The sequence below is a fragment of the Eumetopias jubatus genome, unplaced genomic scaffold (genome assembly GCF_037043125.1).
Source record: "Eumetopias jubatus isolate StellerSeaLion01/CBP00866 unplaced genomic scaffold, mEumJub1_p1.0 scaffold_14, whole genome shotgun sequence".
In the NCBI taxonomy this organism is placed as follows: domain Eukaryota; kingdom Metazoa; phylum Chordata; class Mammalia; order Carnivora; family Otariidae; genus Eumetopias; species Eumetopias jubatus.
This window is the reverse complement of record NW_028274820.1, coordinates 86,930,896-86,947,708: the sequence shown is the minus strand read 5'-3', so window position 1 is coordinate 86,947,708 and position 16,813 is coordinate 86,930,896. Positions and strand designations below refer to the sequence as shown.

At 41.5% G+C, this 16,813-nt stretch overlaps 1 protein-coding gene across 9 annotated transcripts in view; it reads left to right on the top strand.

Moving 5' to 3' along the window:
• The window catches only part of LOC148162538 (uncharacterized), a 212,497-nt gene that overhangs the window by 138,238 nt on the left and 57,446 nt on the right, over positions 1-16,813 (top strand). For 8 of the 9 annotated variants that reach the window (XR_015766798.1, XM_088018644.1, XM_088018642.1 and 5 more), the window contains one exon: positions 7,322-7,755. Coding sequence is in view for 8 of the 9 variants with exons in the window: in XM_088018644.1 (XP_087874770.1) it covers positions 7,593-7,755 (163 nt within the window). In the remaining variant the exon portion in view is untranslated. Of the gene's footprint in view, positions 1-4,839; positions 4,985-7,321; positions 7,756-16,813 lie in introns of those variants that run through there. The other variant, XM_088018643.1, reaches the window with a different exon arrangement.

The window sequence follows — 16,813 nt, the reverse complement described above, 5'->3', positions numbered from 1 at the left end:
GATCGAGCCCTGTGTCGGGCTCCACGCTCAGCATGGAGTCGGCTTGGGATTCTCTCTCTCTCTCTCCCCCTCTGCCCCTCCCACTGTCTCTCTCTCTCTCTCAAATGAAGAAATCTTTAAAAAAAAAAAAGACATAACAAGCAAACCATAACTGCTCGAGGGGTTTGTCTTATCCAGCATTACTGAGTGAGCCTGGGCAAGCTCTCTGGGTGTCTGGGTCCCTGGAATAGCTTTACCTGAGGGCCTTTGTTCAACACCCAAATTCTTCAATTCTGTGATAGCAGTTTGCAATAAAGATAGAGTACATTTCTAGGATACTCAGAATTTCCCTCACAGCTGTGTTCTTTCCTGTTAGCTGAGGAGAAGACATCATCATGTTGCTTGGGCTTGCAGGTTCTTTCCTAGTTGTGGGGAATTTTTCAAGCTGGCTATAATGAGAGGGTCTCAAAAAACCACAGAGAGGTCTGGTATGTTCTCTTCAAGTTACACATGATGCCCCTTCTTATTTTCAGTTTTGATCTTCTGTGCTGCTGAGCTGACTTCTATAATTATGCTTAAAAATCCACTATCAGAAATAAGGTCTATTTTACTTTTGATACTGTGCTGTTGACATGCAAAATCAGAAGCCTTTTTCAGGACTTCTTATTCTAATGACTTCTTTCTTTCTTTCGTGTGTGTGTGTGTGTGTGTGTGTCCATTGTAAAATACTGTGTAAAATTCACAGTCTTCACCACTGAGAAGTCTATGGGTCAGTGGCATTGAGTACATTCACATTGTTGAACGGCTGTCACCACCGTCCATCTCCAGAGCCCTCTGATCTTGCAAGACTGAAGCACCATATGCATTAAACACCAACTCCTCCTTTCCCCTCCCCTCCAACCCCTGTCTCTATGGATTGACCACTCTAGGTACCTCATATAAGTGGATTCATACAGTATTTGTCCTTTTGTGACTGGTTTATTTCACTTAGCATGACAGCCTCACGGTTCAACCTTGTTGAAGCGTGTGTCAGAATTTCCTTACTTTGGGGGGGCTGAATAATACTCCTTTGTGTTTATATACCACAATTTGTTTAGCCATTCATTCGACAGTGGACACTGGGGTAGCTTCTACCTTTTGGCTCTTGTGAATAATGCTGCCATGAACGTAGATGCACATGTATCTCTTCAAGACCCTTTGAATTATTTTGGATCTAATGATTTTTTTTGAACCTTTGGTCTTGATGTTTCTGTTGTTTTCATGGACTCCTGTCTTCGTCTTTTGGCCACTTACTACCCCTCTCCCATCAACCTTCTTCACTATTTTCCTAATAACGTCCTGCTGTTGAGATCCTCATGCTTCAGTATGACCCTCACAGAGCTGTTACAGGGAGAAAACAGCTTGACAGCTAAGGAGTGGGCTTTGTTTCTACCTCCTACACACTCACCAATGCCTGTTTTCTGAAGTTTAAGAACCACTGGTTCTTAAATTGAAAAAGATAAAAATCTATTAGGAACGGGACAGATTTTGGTGACTGTAGACCTTCCGTATTTTGAAATTTAACTGTTAATAGTAGTATCTTCGTGATCTGTCAGTCCTGTAATAATATATTTATTGTCCTGAAAAGAATATATGGCAATGGTAAAAAACATGTAAGGTATGGAAAAAATATCACACACAGTAGTACTGCTGAAAGGCAACCGTTTTTAACATCTTGTTGCATATTCTTCTTGTCTTTTTTTTTTTAAAGATTTTATTTATTAGAGAATGAGAGATAGAGAGCACGAGAGGGAAGAGAGGGGGAGAAGCAGACTGCCTGCTGATCATGGAGCCCAATGTGGGACTCGATCCCGGGACTCCAGGATCATGACCTGAGCCGAAGGCAGTCGCTTAACCAACTGAGCCACCCAGGCGCCCTCTTCTTGTCTTTTTAATGTGAGTTTTTGCATATTTTAAGATCATATTGTTTTGTATTTCTTTTTTGCACTTAATAAAAGTATAAGCATTCTCAGGGCACCTGGGTGGCTCAGTCGGTTAAAGCGTCCAACTCTTGGTTTTGGCTCAGGTCATGATCTCCGGGTCGTTGGATCGGGCTCCATACTTAGCATGGAGTCTGCTTGAGATCCGCTCTCCCTCTCTCTCTTTCCCTCTGCCCCTCCTGCCCCCCCACTCATGCACATGCTGTCTTGCTCTCAAATAAATAAATAAATCTTTAAAAAAATAGTATAAGCATTCTCTTGTTAAAAAGGTCTTTGCAAATATTTTAATTATCTTATATGGTTGAAAGATATTTATAGGATGTTCATTAGTTTAAGTAACATTTTCCCAATTATAAAAACAAAGTTTCTTTTTTTTCAACGTTTTATTTATTTGAGAGAGAGAGAGAGCAGAAGTGAGGAGAGAGGGAGAGGGAGAAGCCGACTTCCTGCTGAGCAGGGAGCCCAACATGGGGCTCAATCCCAGGACTCTGGGATCATGACCTGAGCTGAAGGCAGCCGCTTAACATACTGAGCCACCCAAGTGCCCCCAAAACAAGGTTTGTTTCATACTCAATATCTCAATATTATAAAGAAGTAATGAAAAATCTAAATTCTCTGCCCCTTCTTCAGCTTTCCAAATTATTCTTTTCCAGTATCTTTTTGAGATCAGCTTTTGTACTCCCCATTTGTCTGTGCCTCCCTCCCTCTCCCCTTTCCTTTCTTAGCAGCACTGATCCCATACTCAGACACACTTTATGTCCAGAATTTTCGCCTATCATCGTATCCTGTTATTAAGTATTCTCCATTAAACACTTAGTCTTATGCTCCCCTCCACTTTTAGATATTTAATAGCAATTTTAGGTCATTGTAAGTATGTCCTTGTACAGTTATCTTTCTGTGTATCTGTGATTGTTTCTTGAGGTTGTATTTATAGACCTGTTATGAGTCAGAACAGTTTTAAGGCTTATAAAAAGATACTGTTGGTTTCCTGAACTGATGGGCTCATCTCACTCCACTAGGTTACTCTTTCTGTTGTGCATCTTTGTGAATTTGAAGGCTGAAAAAAAACTCTTCATGTTTGCTAGTGAAATTCAACACTTTTTCATGTTAATTGGCCTTGTATATTTTGGAGTGCCTTGTCTGTTAATATCTTGTACCTTATATATTGATAAATGATAGAAAGTTTACTACCCTTTCGGAAGTATTCCATTTCTTCTTTACCTTTCACTTCAGCCGTTTTTTGGACATACAGGACGTGTATCGTACAGGACAGTGTAGTCAGTTTGATTCCCATTATGTAGCCTTTTGTTACTTTTTTCATTAATTCCTTTCCTATCTCTAAGTCAGAAATGTTTCCTTCTGATTGTATTCTCTCCCCCCCACACCCCTGTTTACATTTAACTCTTTAATCTTCACAGGATTAATTTTGGTGAAGGTTATAAAGTAGGAGCTAATTCTAGTTTTTCTAGAATATTCTCTTATTCACGTGTGTCCAAAATCCCAGTGAAGCTGAGATGTGAACCCAAACAAGTGCTTTTTCTTATTTTAGTGTCTTGATTTTCCCACTGGAAAAAAGATGAGGAGGCTGTGATACATGTGTGGAAGGGAGGAGCCAGGAGGGGGGACTGGTACCAGCTCTCAGAGCTTTACCCCTCAGCCCAGAATTTGCCCTGTCTCCTTCCAGCTCAGTAAGTATGATGCTCAGCACAGGCTGGTGGAGGACCGAGATGGCAGCAGTAACAAGGGTTGGGGCCAGTGAGTTAGGGACTGTGAGTGGTCCCGAGTGAGCCCCTTTCCGTCTTGACCCTACTTCAGTTCTTCACCACTAAGATAAGCAACCAGGGCTCTGCTCATTGGAGACTTACTTGAACCTAGGGTTATAGATTGAAGGCAGCACATAGTGAAAAAGAATCCTAGCCTAGGAAAGTCAGAAATCTTGGGTCCAGTTTCAGCGGCCAGTCTGTACCACATAAGAAAGTCTCTTAACTTCTCTAATTTCCTGATTTGTTGGGAATTAGGGAGTTGAGATGTATATTCCCTGAAGTTTATTCTCAGTAAGCTATGGTCTAGGCAAGTGGCAGAGCTAGTTTGTGCTGTGAATTTGTTGGGGGATATTTCTTGGTAACCAATTCATCTTTCTTTAATTCAGCCAACCACTATGATAGCAAGTTCAGTAAGGTGATCCCCATGTCATTTAATACTCTACCTTGGAGAATTTGTGCTTCTTACTTTTCCTAACTCTTCCTAATCTTCCTCAAGCTTCCCTTCTGGAAGACTTCTGTTCTTCCTAATAATTTCTTCTTTTGCCCAGCTACCCCTTATGTTTAAGAATTAAAGAAATCAACGTGAGCTAGTAATCAAGAAGTACCCAGACCTTGTCCTGTCACTTGCCCAGAGCTGTGGTATACATTTTTCTAAAAAGCTGAAATAGAAATGTGAAAAGCATTTTGAAAATTGTGAAACATTCAAGTGATACAAGTAATGTCTAGGAGATACAAATACATGCTCTGAACCATGTTGTTTATTATGGGTATTAATAATTTACTTGTTAAAGTATCAGTAACAGAAATTGCATTGAGAAACAGACAACCACAGGCCAAACCTCTCCAATTTCAAATATCTTTACATTAACATACTCTACTTTAGAGAAGTAGCACAGAGGATAGGTCTTAGGTAGTTTTTGTATAATAGTAAGTCATCTATCAGTCAACCCATCACAGTCGTGAATGTTTTAACATTCATCTCCCACTTTTTGATTTCCAGAGCAAGTGAACGTGGTCTGATGTCTGCGGCATAATTTATTTAACACAAAGGATAATTCAGATACTATTTAATGATGATCTTTTACTAGTTGAGATCTACAGATAAAAATATCAATGCGTTGACATTTTCCTCTTGAGAATGTATTTGCTGTAATAAAATACAGTGACCACTGAAATCTATAGAACTTGGGTGGAGCTGGATAAATCTAAATAGTTTTCTCCTTTGTGCTCCAGGAACACACAGCACTATACGTTAAATAAAGCGTAAGTATTTATACATAGCTGCAACTGATGTTTTGTTTGATTACAATTATGTATTACCTGATCGTCAAATAACATTGAAATATTGCCCTTAAAATAAACCTTGGATGGATATGATCTTCACAGAAGCTGTTCCTTTATTAATTAAACTTTCACTTCTTACTGCGAATTGCTTTGATCTCCTAATATTTTTTTAAAATGTCCTGAGGGCTTCTTTCCAAGGCTTCCAAACAAATTATTGTTTCTCAAAAGCCATAATATATTCATGATTCAATGAATTCGAAAGACAGTATTTTTAAAACCCTGTTATAAGCTTATTTTTCTTAGTGTGCTCGTCTGCTGCATAATTTTCTTTGCTGTGGGTCACATGATTCCTCCCGTCTGTAACACACGCACTTAAAATTTTTACTTCCTGATTGAGCCATCAAGATTACGTAAAATATAAATTAGTCTAAATACCTAAAAGCAGGAATTTTAAGGGGAAAAATGTTTTCTTTTTCTGTTTCATTATTGACACCTAAAAAATTGGAAGGAGTGTGTGCCTTGCCTATTTGTATTTGGAAACAAGAGACAGTTAGGGATTTTTTTTGTCCCCTCCCTTTCAGATTGAATCAGACTTTGCTTTCATTATAAAAATAATATAGCAACTAGATGGACCGTGGGAGTGGTAGAGGTGCAGGACTGAAATCAAAATGGTTCCGATGACTGAGAGCTGTTCCTTTACTTATTACTCTTTTCATGATCTGAATGAAGAGTGCAGCATCTCTCAGAAGGTAACGAACGATCTGATATTTCAGAATTGTAAACGGCCATTTAGCCTTTCTCCTGCCTGTTGTAAATGAAAGTAATTTCTCGCAGGCTGGATGACACTTGTTTTATCATGGATCTTAAAATCCTTCACATTTTCTCAAAGCAGTTTTGAAGTTGTCATAGTAACAGCATGACATTTGGAGGGGCTTTTAAGTAGTCCTTTAGCTAGAGTTAATTAATTTTATTAACTCTGGATGTTTTTCTTTTCTGCTTCTCTCTGACAAACAAGGGCCATAATTTCTCAAATATGTATTTTTTGTTTTCCTTATTTCTTGGTGACTCCAGTTTGAGGACTTGGTGTTTTGTTAAGTTGTTTCAGGAAAAGAACAAGAATATAATTATTATGATTGATTTCAGATAGATTAAACTTGGGTGTTTAGTTACTTCTCTGTAAAATTGCACTGCCATTGTAGGACCAGAATTTAGTTTTATTTGAAGTGGTGGATTATGGGAGATGTTCCCCCCAAATTTAATGGTGACTTGATCCAGGGATTAACAACTATCCTTTGGTTCGATTTGGATATATCTAGAATAAGAGTTGAGGACCATGGAAGGGAATGTGTCAGACTTACAGGAGAAAATGATTTCTTTCAAAATGTAACACTCAGATACGACACCAAGAGCATATTCCATAAAATTTTTAAAAAACGGAATGACTGTCAAGATTTAAAATGCAATACTCTTTGAAATTCTAAAGTTTAGCAAAATTAATTATCCTCTAGGAAAGCTTGTGGGACTTTTCTGTTGGAAGACAGTAGGTTGGGATCTTCTATTCATAAAGCTCTGTGGCAGAAATTCTTGCCAATATGGTGATTAGTGAGAGAGGAAGCTCTTTTCTTGGGCAGGCAGAGGGTCAGAAGGAAGAATGATCTGTGCTAGGTCCTGGATGCTGGGACTTTAAAAAGTATCAGATGTTCGATGCTTTTGTTTTCTTGTAAAAGTGACCAGAGAAGGATACTTACAAAAGATCTCATGTGAGTTCCAGGGGTTTAATGCTAAGGCCAGTATCCTTACTGTTCTGGGGAGGATCTGTTCAACCAGGGGGCGATGGAAGACCATCAGGTAGCCCCATGTGCAGCCAACAGCAGTAAAGGTGCTAGTGCATGTCCGGTGATGTCAGGAGTTACGAGTCGGCAGTTTCAAAACACTGCAGTACACAAGGTCAAAGTGTCCCATTTTGCTGGAAGGAGGTTTGTTTTTATGAGCTGGACAGTACGTGGATGAAGTAATTTTTCAAAACAAACCGAATTTATATGCTTTCTGTTTGTTTGTTTTACTTTTGGGGTTTTAAAAAATTAAGCAGATGAGGTTAAGTAAGAGTTACATTTTTAAGCAGAATTATACTTTTCCCCTGTTTTTATTTTCTATTGGTTTTCTGTCGTTTTCACAGAGGAAGTGAAAATAATCCTGTTCTAGGGATTTTTAAATGCAATTTTAAAGAGCCAAGATATGACCCAGTACACAGTAACTGCCAATCCCAATCACTAGTAAAATATTCCTTGTAACTGTGTCCCTTTCACTCTTCTCCAGACAGACGTTTAAGTACCAGAAAGTTAATGGCGCAGAATACTGCTGACTGCGTGGTTCTCGTCTCAGTGCATTTTCCAGCCTTGAACCTGAGCATGCTGGAGGCTGGAGACCCTGGACACTCATCTGAGCAGTTATCTCCTGATGGCCTGGTTCCTGAGGTAACAAGTGGGTGTCCCGGGCGTGTGTCTGCTAACAACAGCAGTGATGCCACGTGGTGCCCAGAGGTCGCCGCCATCTGTGCTGGGGACTCCTGGTCCTCGGGGCTTCTGAGATGAACTGTGAACTCGGGGCGTCCTGTGAAGTGCAGGCATTTTGGAGTGCCACAGCAGATCTGGATGTAAGCATAAACACAGCTTTCAAAGCGAAAGCAGGGGCCCCGAGGAAGGAATTACCCTCATCTCATTCCCGACCTGCTCACTGTGCTGGAAAACAAAGTAAGTTTTGTTTGTTTCTTTGTTAGCCAATCGCTCCTACGTGTTTTCTCTTGCTAACATTATATTAGACACTCAGTATCTGGCAAATGCCAGGGTTTTTCCCCCTTCATTGGGAAGTAAGATACGAAGTTTGTTAAATAGCTAATTGCTTCTTTTATCTTTTCTGTGTCTCTTAATGTACCTAGCGCCGTGCTGGCTTGCTTGTTGGAGATAGCAAGAGATTGAAATTTATTATCAATTAGAAAACAAAAAGTTCTTTTTTTTTTTTAAACAGTCCAAGAACTTTGCCACTAATTAAATGACAATGACAACAGGCAAAGCTTTTTCCATGATGCAGCCAGGAGCACATCTAGCAAAACAGCCCCGGTTCACTGTCCTTATTTCCATTGGGAAGCAGAAAGGGTGCATGTACGAGACACACGTGAAAACAGAGAGCCCCCCTGGGGGAACTGCAGACACTGGGTGGGAATGATGCCTGGACAAGAGGCTGTAATTTAAAAACCTGTCAGGAAATGGAAAGGGTCTGAGGAATACAAATTATTTAATGATGTTGAAAAAAAAAAAAAAACAACAAACCAGACTTCTTGTAAGAATGGGATAACAATGTATAAAGACCTAAACTTGTCAACAGAAGCTGAAGTTTTCCTTCATGTTAGAAAGGGTCATGATTTATAGAAAATTTGGGGCTTTAGATTTATAGAAAATGTGGGGCTTTCAGAAAGTACTTCAGAGGCATCATCACCTCTGCAGAAGACTTCAGGACACCAGCCTAATTCTGACATTTGACCCCTCTCTTCCATTTTTGTTTGTTTGCGTTTTACCCGATCCTAGCTCCGGAGCGGTTGCGTGGCTCAGTACATTTTTATTCCCAAGTTCTGTGGTTTTGAAAATGCAGTACAAATGGAAATGCAGAGCAGTTTGCGATTTGTAACTAGATTATCCTTCCTCATAAAATGGACTGTTTTTACCATAGAGTTTTCTTGACTTTTCTCAACTCAAACAGTAACACTTAGAAGGTAAAGGAGGCAATGTAACTATGTACGGTGTGGCACCAGAAACAGAAATTTCTAAATCTAGTGTGGAATACTCTGAATTTAAGTTAGGGCTTCTGTGCCCTGGGAATTCACATTTTATCTCGAAGTGGTGGTGGTGGTAGGTCTTGGGGTGTCTGTTTTTCATTTAAAATACTCCAGGCTCCTTATATGAATGTCTGTGAATTATTAATTCAGCAAACTTCTTTAAATACCTTCTTTATATACAGTGTTGTGCTCAGAGCTATAGTTTAATCACAGTTAAATTTACTGAGATTTGGTTTGTAAATTAAAGATTGAGAACAGTTTGAAACAAGGCTGAATGAGCAGAGCATTACCATCGAAACGGTTTGTTAAAAGATGGTGCCAAGTGAACAGGGCTGTCCCCTTCTGAGCTGCCCCTCCTAATTAAAGGGGAAGGTGGGCTGCCATCTGTCTTCTTTCATTCAAGGCAGTAGGGGGCCTGGGGTGGAAGGAAGCACCCCCCCTTTATTTTTTCTCCCACTCTTTTTTTTTATAGTCAGCTTTCTCCCTAGTCAGTGACCCAGAAGGTCATTGATGATCTATCTCAGAATGAATAGTAACATAAGCATGCAAGGCACTTGCAAAAAAAAAAAGTTTATAACATGTGCTTATCCATTTAGAATTCTGCTTGAATTATGTCAGAGATTGTTGTAATCTCTGTGTTGCTGTCTTTCCTCTTGTTCCTGAGGACACTACTGGCAGGAAAAGTGGGAATTTAGTTTTATTGATTTTACTTTTCCATGAAAAAATGTTTACACTCCACTGGGCATAATCAGAAGATGGCAGCATGTAACTATCCAGTGGGGATGTACAGAAATACTGTTCTTACCAAAATCAAGGCTACCTGTTAATTATGATATACACATGTCATTGCAAGGGAAACTGTGGGCAAGGGTGTTAACCCATGTCCATATCACTCAGTGCTCACTAAGGCTTACTGGACCAGTCATTGAAATAGTTCACATCGTTTATCCTTTAGTTAGGCAATAAGCCTTTTAGCCCCTTTCTCATAAGAATAGGTTATTGGAGAATTTAATTTGGGGTCATGGCTTTTCATTGCTTTTGAAATGTAGAGTGCTCTAACAAGTGATTGGGCTTTCTTGCCTCAGTCTCCACCTCTTTAAAGGGAAGGAATATGTGCTTTCAAAAATATTTAAGAGAATATGGAGTAATATTTTGTCTTTGATAAAAGCTTTATTATAACTGAAAAATTCTAAAATCTTTGGTTGTTTCCGTTTTCAGTTTTTATGTACTTAAGCAAAGTGTCAACAGTCATTTAAAAAGATTCAGTCCTGACACACTCTATTTAGCTTGCCCAGGCAGTAGATTTGGACTTTCCAGAATATGCTGGGTTTTAGTACCTTCTGTGACAAGGAAACGTGGTGTCTCTTAAGCCCTCAATGTTTGGAAAGCCCAGATGTGAGAGTCATGCCTATAATTTTATTGAAAGTTTTTTTTTTCCAATTTGTCATCAACTTATAATGAGCTTTCTCATAGATGTGCTTATGTTGTATCTGGGAAGAGCAGTGTGTAGGTTCTGGAGACACTGACGTCAGTCTGCATGATTGGAGGATAATGAAAAATAGATCATTTCCCAATCACTAAAGGGTACGCCGTGCTGAACAGGCAGGTCTTTTCGTTTTCTTCATGTAATAATTGTAGATACTCGACAAGGTGCTTCGGTAACTATTGTTTCTAAGGTGTGATTTAAAACTAATTTGGTTCTACCCGTCTTGTATTTATTTCATGGGAACTAAATAAATGAATTGAATGAAGCACATCTATAAAGTGTGACTCTTAAGTAATGTGATTAATATTTTAAGGCACATAGCAAAGGACACGCAGACATGCCAATGAATTTTGCCTCCTGAAAGTACCACGTCAAGTGGGAAGAATTTAAACTGCTACTATAGCAATGCTATCTTTGCCAAAGACACACTTAAAAGTTTTTGTTTGCTGTTGCCTTAAGAGCCATCCATCCTTTTTTTTTTTTTTTTTTTTTTACCCCCTGTGGTAGAAATTCTCTGTCCTTTGAGGATAGGAAGGAGCCAGTAATTAGGTCTGATGAACAGACATAGGATCAGATAACTGACCTGAGTCATTAATTCATGTAAACATTTACTGGGGCACCTACTATGTTCCAGGAGTAAGGACTGCAGATTCCCAAGTGAGCATGCTATGGGCCTGGCCCTCCAGGAGACACAGTTGAGTGGGATAAATGACCTATGCAGAGGTAACACTGTACCCTGACATGTACTCTCACGAGAGGCCCATGTGGTGTTGCTAGGGCCCATAGTGGGGGTTACAATAAAATTTGATGGAAAAATGCAAATTGTTGTACACATGACTTATAATGGGGCTTATATGATAATAGAATTTTGGAAATGAAAGCCCTGAAAAAGACCTTTTCTATTTTAAGGATGAGGAGATTGGAATTTATTTCTGAAATAAATTCTCAGCCAGTTGAAAACCTTATGACAAAAGGTGTTCATTCTGTAATAGACATCTTTTTTTTTAAAAAAGATTTTATTTATGTGAGAGAGAGAGAGAGCGTGAGCAGGGGGAGGAGCAGAGGGAGGGGGGAACGATGTGAGACAGACTCAGCACCCAGCATGGAGCCCAACATAGGGCTCAATCTCATGACACCTGAGATCATGACCTGAGCCAAAATCAAGAGTCGGACACTTAACTGAGTCACCCCAGCACCCCTATAGCCACAACTTCTTTTGGTTAAAAAAAAAAAAGATGTGTGGGGCACCTGAGTGGCTCAGTCGTTTAAGTATCTGACTCTTAATTTCAGCTCAGATGGTGGTCTCAAGGTCGTGAGAGCCGAGCCCTGCATGGGGCTCCAAGCTGCGTGTGGAACCTACTTGAGGTTCTCTCTCTCTGCTCCTCACCCCTCAAAAAAGTTGTGGCTATATAAAAGGGAAGTCTAAAAAAATTTTTTTGACGTTGTTAGAATAACGGTTATTCTCCAAAGGAGACTATTTTGAAGAATGATTCTTATTTACATGTTAAAACTAGGTACTTCTGAAATACTCAGTATACCAAAGCACGATGTGCCATAGTTATTGCTGAGAATAGCCATATAGCTTGTGGGAGACATGAAACTTGCTGGCATTTCCAAGTATTGTGGGAGAGAAAAGGTTTCTTCACATCCTCTTTCATGTTTTATGCCATGGGGACAGAATTTCTGTCCTATAGACAATAGTTGATCTCCCTGTGGATAAGTTCATTTAACAGTTACCTGTGGAGTGTCACTCTATGCCCGGCACGGTTCCAGGAGCTGATCAGGTGAGCCGATTGGCTGTGGACCACAGATGCTGGTGCTACTCAGCAGGACTCTGGGGGGCTGTACATTCAGCCACCATTTCCTGGGTAAAGCTTTTCTGCGCATGGCCATGTGGGCATGGCCAGAGGCTGCCCTCAAAGAGCTTGCGCTAAGATTCCATGTACAGGTGACAGAATGAATGTAGAGAGAGAGATAAATGTGCTAATATAGAGAGCGAACCAAAGACAACACACGCTTGTAGAAAAGAAAGCTTTGCTGTGGCCAGAATGACCAAGAAATGCTTTACGGATAAAGGAGCTGGACATTGACAGAAGGGTAGTGTTGGACTTGAAGACTTGGAGGGAGAGTGTCCGCGTCCAAGGGAAGCTGAGCAAAGGCATAGAGAGGGATGGGAAATTCCAGTGGACAGAGTGGGCAGTAACTGATTTGTTGTTGCCGGGCAACCTTGTGTGTAAAAGTGACTAATGAGAAGATAAGGCAGCCAAGGTCTGTTGAGGCCAGATCTGGGAAGGCCATAAATGTCAGAAGACTAAATGATTTAAACTTAATCCTAAGCCACTGGGGAGCAGTGGAAGAGTTCTGGTCATGAGAGTGACAGTGGGAGCTCTCCTGGAGGAAGCCTTGTCTGGTGTCAGTATGTGGGGCGGTCGGCCAGTGAGAGAATCCGAGCGCGAAGCCATGCGAGCTGGTGAGACAGTCCAGGGAGGAGGGGGAGAGGGCCCAGATGAGGGGGGACAATTGGAATGGAGAAAACTAGATTTAAGAACTGCCGGGATAACAGAGGTTGGCTGTTGGGGAGAAAGGATGGAAGCGAAACTTAATTTCAAATTTTAGAACGCAGGTACTATTTATTACTTCTCTGCCATTTGCCAAGCATTTCACATGTGTTATCTCATTCAGTCGTTTCCTAGTTCTGTAAGGTTGGTATTTTTGTCTTTATTGCAGAGATGAGAAACCTAAGGCTTGGAGATAGATTTGTCTGAAGTTGTTCAGCTAATAGGTTATAGAACAGAGCATTGAAGATGTCCCTGATTTCCACGTCCATGTTCTCTCTACTCAATGTGAAAGAAAAGGTGATCTCTTGTTATTTTGTATGTATGCAGTTTGGGCGCGGGTAAGACGTCCCTCAGGTGACTGGAGACACAGAACTGAATCTCCAGGACAGAGTCAGGAGGATCGGAGTTTAAGAATCAACTGCATGTTTGTTTATTCAGTAAATAGTCCTTGAGTGTCCTTTGGACCAGTGCTACATGGCAGAGGAATACAGTGGGGAGTGAGCGAGCCACAGTCTTGATTTACAGAGCTACGGGTTAGTGAGGGAGATACCACCCTGTGGGTTGAGTATAATGCAAGGAAAAGTGCAGATTCGCCATAGGAAAAGCCACCCAGGGGACATAACCCAGTCTGGGGACACAGAAGGTCTCTGAAGAGGTTGTAGTACTTAACATGACACCCAATGATGAGTGCCATGATAAAGCAAAAAAGGGCATATTTGAGACAGTGGAAATAGAACGTACTAGACCCAGAGGCAAGAGAGAAACACAGTACATCTGAAGAATGGACATAATGTGACTGGAATGAGATAAGAGTGCACCAGGTAAGGCTGGAGCAGCGGGCAGCAGCTAGATCAGGAAATGCCCCAGAAACTGCACTAAGGAATCCAGTTTCTTTCTTTCTTTCCTTCTTTCTTTCTTCCTTTCTTTCTTTCTTTCTTTTTCTTTCTTTCTTTCTTTCTTTTTCTTTCTTTCTTTCTTTCTTTCTTTCTTTCTTTCTTTCTTTCTTTCTTCTTTCTTTCTTTCTTTCTTTCTTTCTCTTTCTTTCTTTCTTTCTTTCTTCTTTCTCTTTCTTTCTTTCTTTCTTTGTCTTTCTTTCTTTCTTTCTTTGTCTTTCTTTCTCCTTTCTTTCTTTCTTTCTTTCTCCTTTCTTTCTTTCTTTCTTTCTTTCTTTCTTTCTTTCTTTCTTTCTTTCTTTCCTTCTTTCTTTCTTTCTTTCTCTTTCTTTTCTTTTCTTTCTTTTCTTTTCTTTTCACGATTTTATGTGTTTATTTTAGCGGGGGAGAGGGAGAGGGAGAGAATCTCAAGCCAACTCAGCACAGAGCCCAACACGGGACTTGATCCCATGACCCTGAGATCACGACCTGAGCCGAAATCAAGACACTTAACTGACTGAGCCACTCCCCCCACCCATTACTGTCTTAAGAATGCAGGGAAGTGTTGGTTAATTCTAAGTACGGGGGTGACATGATTAGAACTCATATTTAGAAAGACCATTTTGGGGTGCCTGGCTGGCTCAGTCAGAAGAGCATACGACTCTTGATCTCGAGGTTGTGAGTTCAGACCCCACGTTGGGGGTAGAGATTACTTAAAAATAAACAAGTAAATAAATAAATAAAAGACCACTTTGTCCGCTGGAGAAGACATTGTAAGGAAGCAAGTACTGGAAGCAGGGAAACAGATTAGGAGACTGTTGGAGAGAGGAATCTGGGTGAGAGATGATGGTGATCTGCGTAGAGGCTGGGTGATATTTAAGGGTGGTAGATGTGTGGGAATTCAGGGATATGGAAGTTGAGGGAGACGAATAAAAGTGAACATACGGGTTTCTTTTTTTTAAGATTTATTTATTTGAGAGAGAGAGAGCACACAAGTGGGGGGCGGTGTAGAGGGGGACAATTTGAGCCCAATATGGGGCTCAGTCTCATGATCCAGGAGATCATGACCTGAGCCGAAGTCAAGAGTCGGATGCTTCACTGACTGGGCCACCCAGGTGCCCCAACATGCAGGTTTCTGACAGACAGCTGAGTTGTTGCTGGTACTTAACTAGAGGACACGATGGGGGGGTCAGACTTGGGGTTTAGAATTGTTAGGTTTGGTTAGCCTGAGTAATGGGTGAATACAGTAATTGAGAGCTGAAGGATAGGGGGTTGCGGCCAGAGAGCGGGATATCCAGATTTATTATTGCACAAGCGAAGCAATTCAAGGGGTGATAAGAGAACAAGGTCACGAGAGCAGATGGGTGAAGTGGGGGGTGGAGGCTGGCTGTGGGAGATGAGGGGGTTTTCACGTGATCGTGGGGGTCACAAAGGTTGTTGGCTGGACTTGGAGCAGAGAGGGTCAGTGCAGAGGTCAATCACCACCTGTTGAGGAGGCACAGAGGCTGGGCACTGAGGTGTGCCCTGAAAATGTGATTTCCGTGGACTGCGTGACAGCATTAGCGAGTGAAGAAAAGCAAGGGCACAAAGACAAAGTGAGTAGAACCCAGGGCCAGACCTCTGAGAGGAGTTGAGGGTGGGAGGAGATCAGGGAGGCAGTTTCAAAGAGGAAAACATGGAAGTTCAGAGTCCTCGAAGACCAAAGAAGGTCAGTGCCAAAGAAGGAGGTGTTGAGCAGCGCCCCACTAACGCAAGGCTCAGGAGGCAAGGATGGGGCAGGACCTTCACTCGATGAGCCCGGGAGTCATCAGCGCCTGTGAGAGAGCAGCTCCTTGCAGCAGCGGAGGTGAAGGCCAGGCGAGAAGTTAGGGAGTGATTGGGAATCACCAGGTAAAGCAGCAAGTATAACCCCCTCTTGCAACATATTTTTGGTTGAAAGAAAGAGGCTTATGGTACCTTGAGGAGTGAATCTGTTGTAGCATCTTGCTCTTTTGTATCTCTTAGGCAGTCTTCTAGAATTCTCTGCTGTGTGTCCCATTGCTGGTCAAACTATTTATCCTCTGTGCTGCATTTGTAAAATGAGTACCTGCCTCATAAGGGTGTTAGGAGGACTACATGAGTCGTAAAGCAATGCCTTGGGCACGGTAAGTGATACACGAATGATGGTTCATAAAAGCAAAGAAGGAAACTAAGACGTTAAAATAACAAATCATGTATATCATGTGTAATATGTAACATATGCATGCCATCCCATTTTAAGAACAATTTTTTGAGTATTCAGCATAATTCTGTAATGTCAGTGAAGCAGAGGTCTGGGGTGCTGTTGTTAACTCACTCCAGGTCATGCTGCTGCCAAGTCATCAAGCTGGGAGCCAGGGCCCCCTTGCCTGACTGGAAGTCGATGGCCCCCCCCTGAGCCACCCTGCATCCTTGGGCCAGTGCGGAAAGAATGCTGGACTTGGAAGCTTCCGCGGCAAGCCGCGCAGGGGCAGCTCTTGTGGATGCGGTGTGCCCTGTACCCTCCACACACCCCCCACCCTGTTTGTGTCACTCCTCTGTGTTACGTACCCGGCTTTGACGGGCACTGAGTTTGCAGCCCTTGTTCTAAAGGCTCGTCCCTTCTTTGGACTGGAGTGCATTCATTCCCCTGACTCATTATGCTGTCCCCATGCCATCATCCTCTACATCTGCTTTACAGGGTTTGTTCAGACTTAAAATTCACCTCGAGAGAAGTGGGTGCCTCATCTGAATATCTTACCTTTAATCTGATTGCAGAGAGTGAAATCGCTGTGCATTCTAGGGGCCTTTCCCACAGCAGAGAACCATCTGAACATGATTTCTCTTGCAAGGGTAGTGTGATGGTTCATTTTATGTGTCAACTTAGCTAGGTCACGGTACCCAGATATTGGGTGAAACACTCATGTAGATGTCACTGTGGAGGTATTTTTAGATGAGGTTAAACATGTAAGTCAGTAGATTCTGAGTAAAGCAAATTATCCTCCATAATAACCCTCATCCAGTTGACAGCCTTAAGAGAAAAAAGATTGGTGCCCCCCCGCCCTG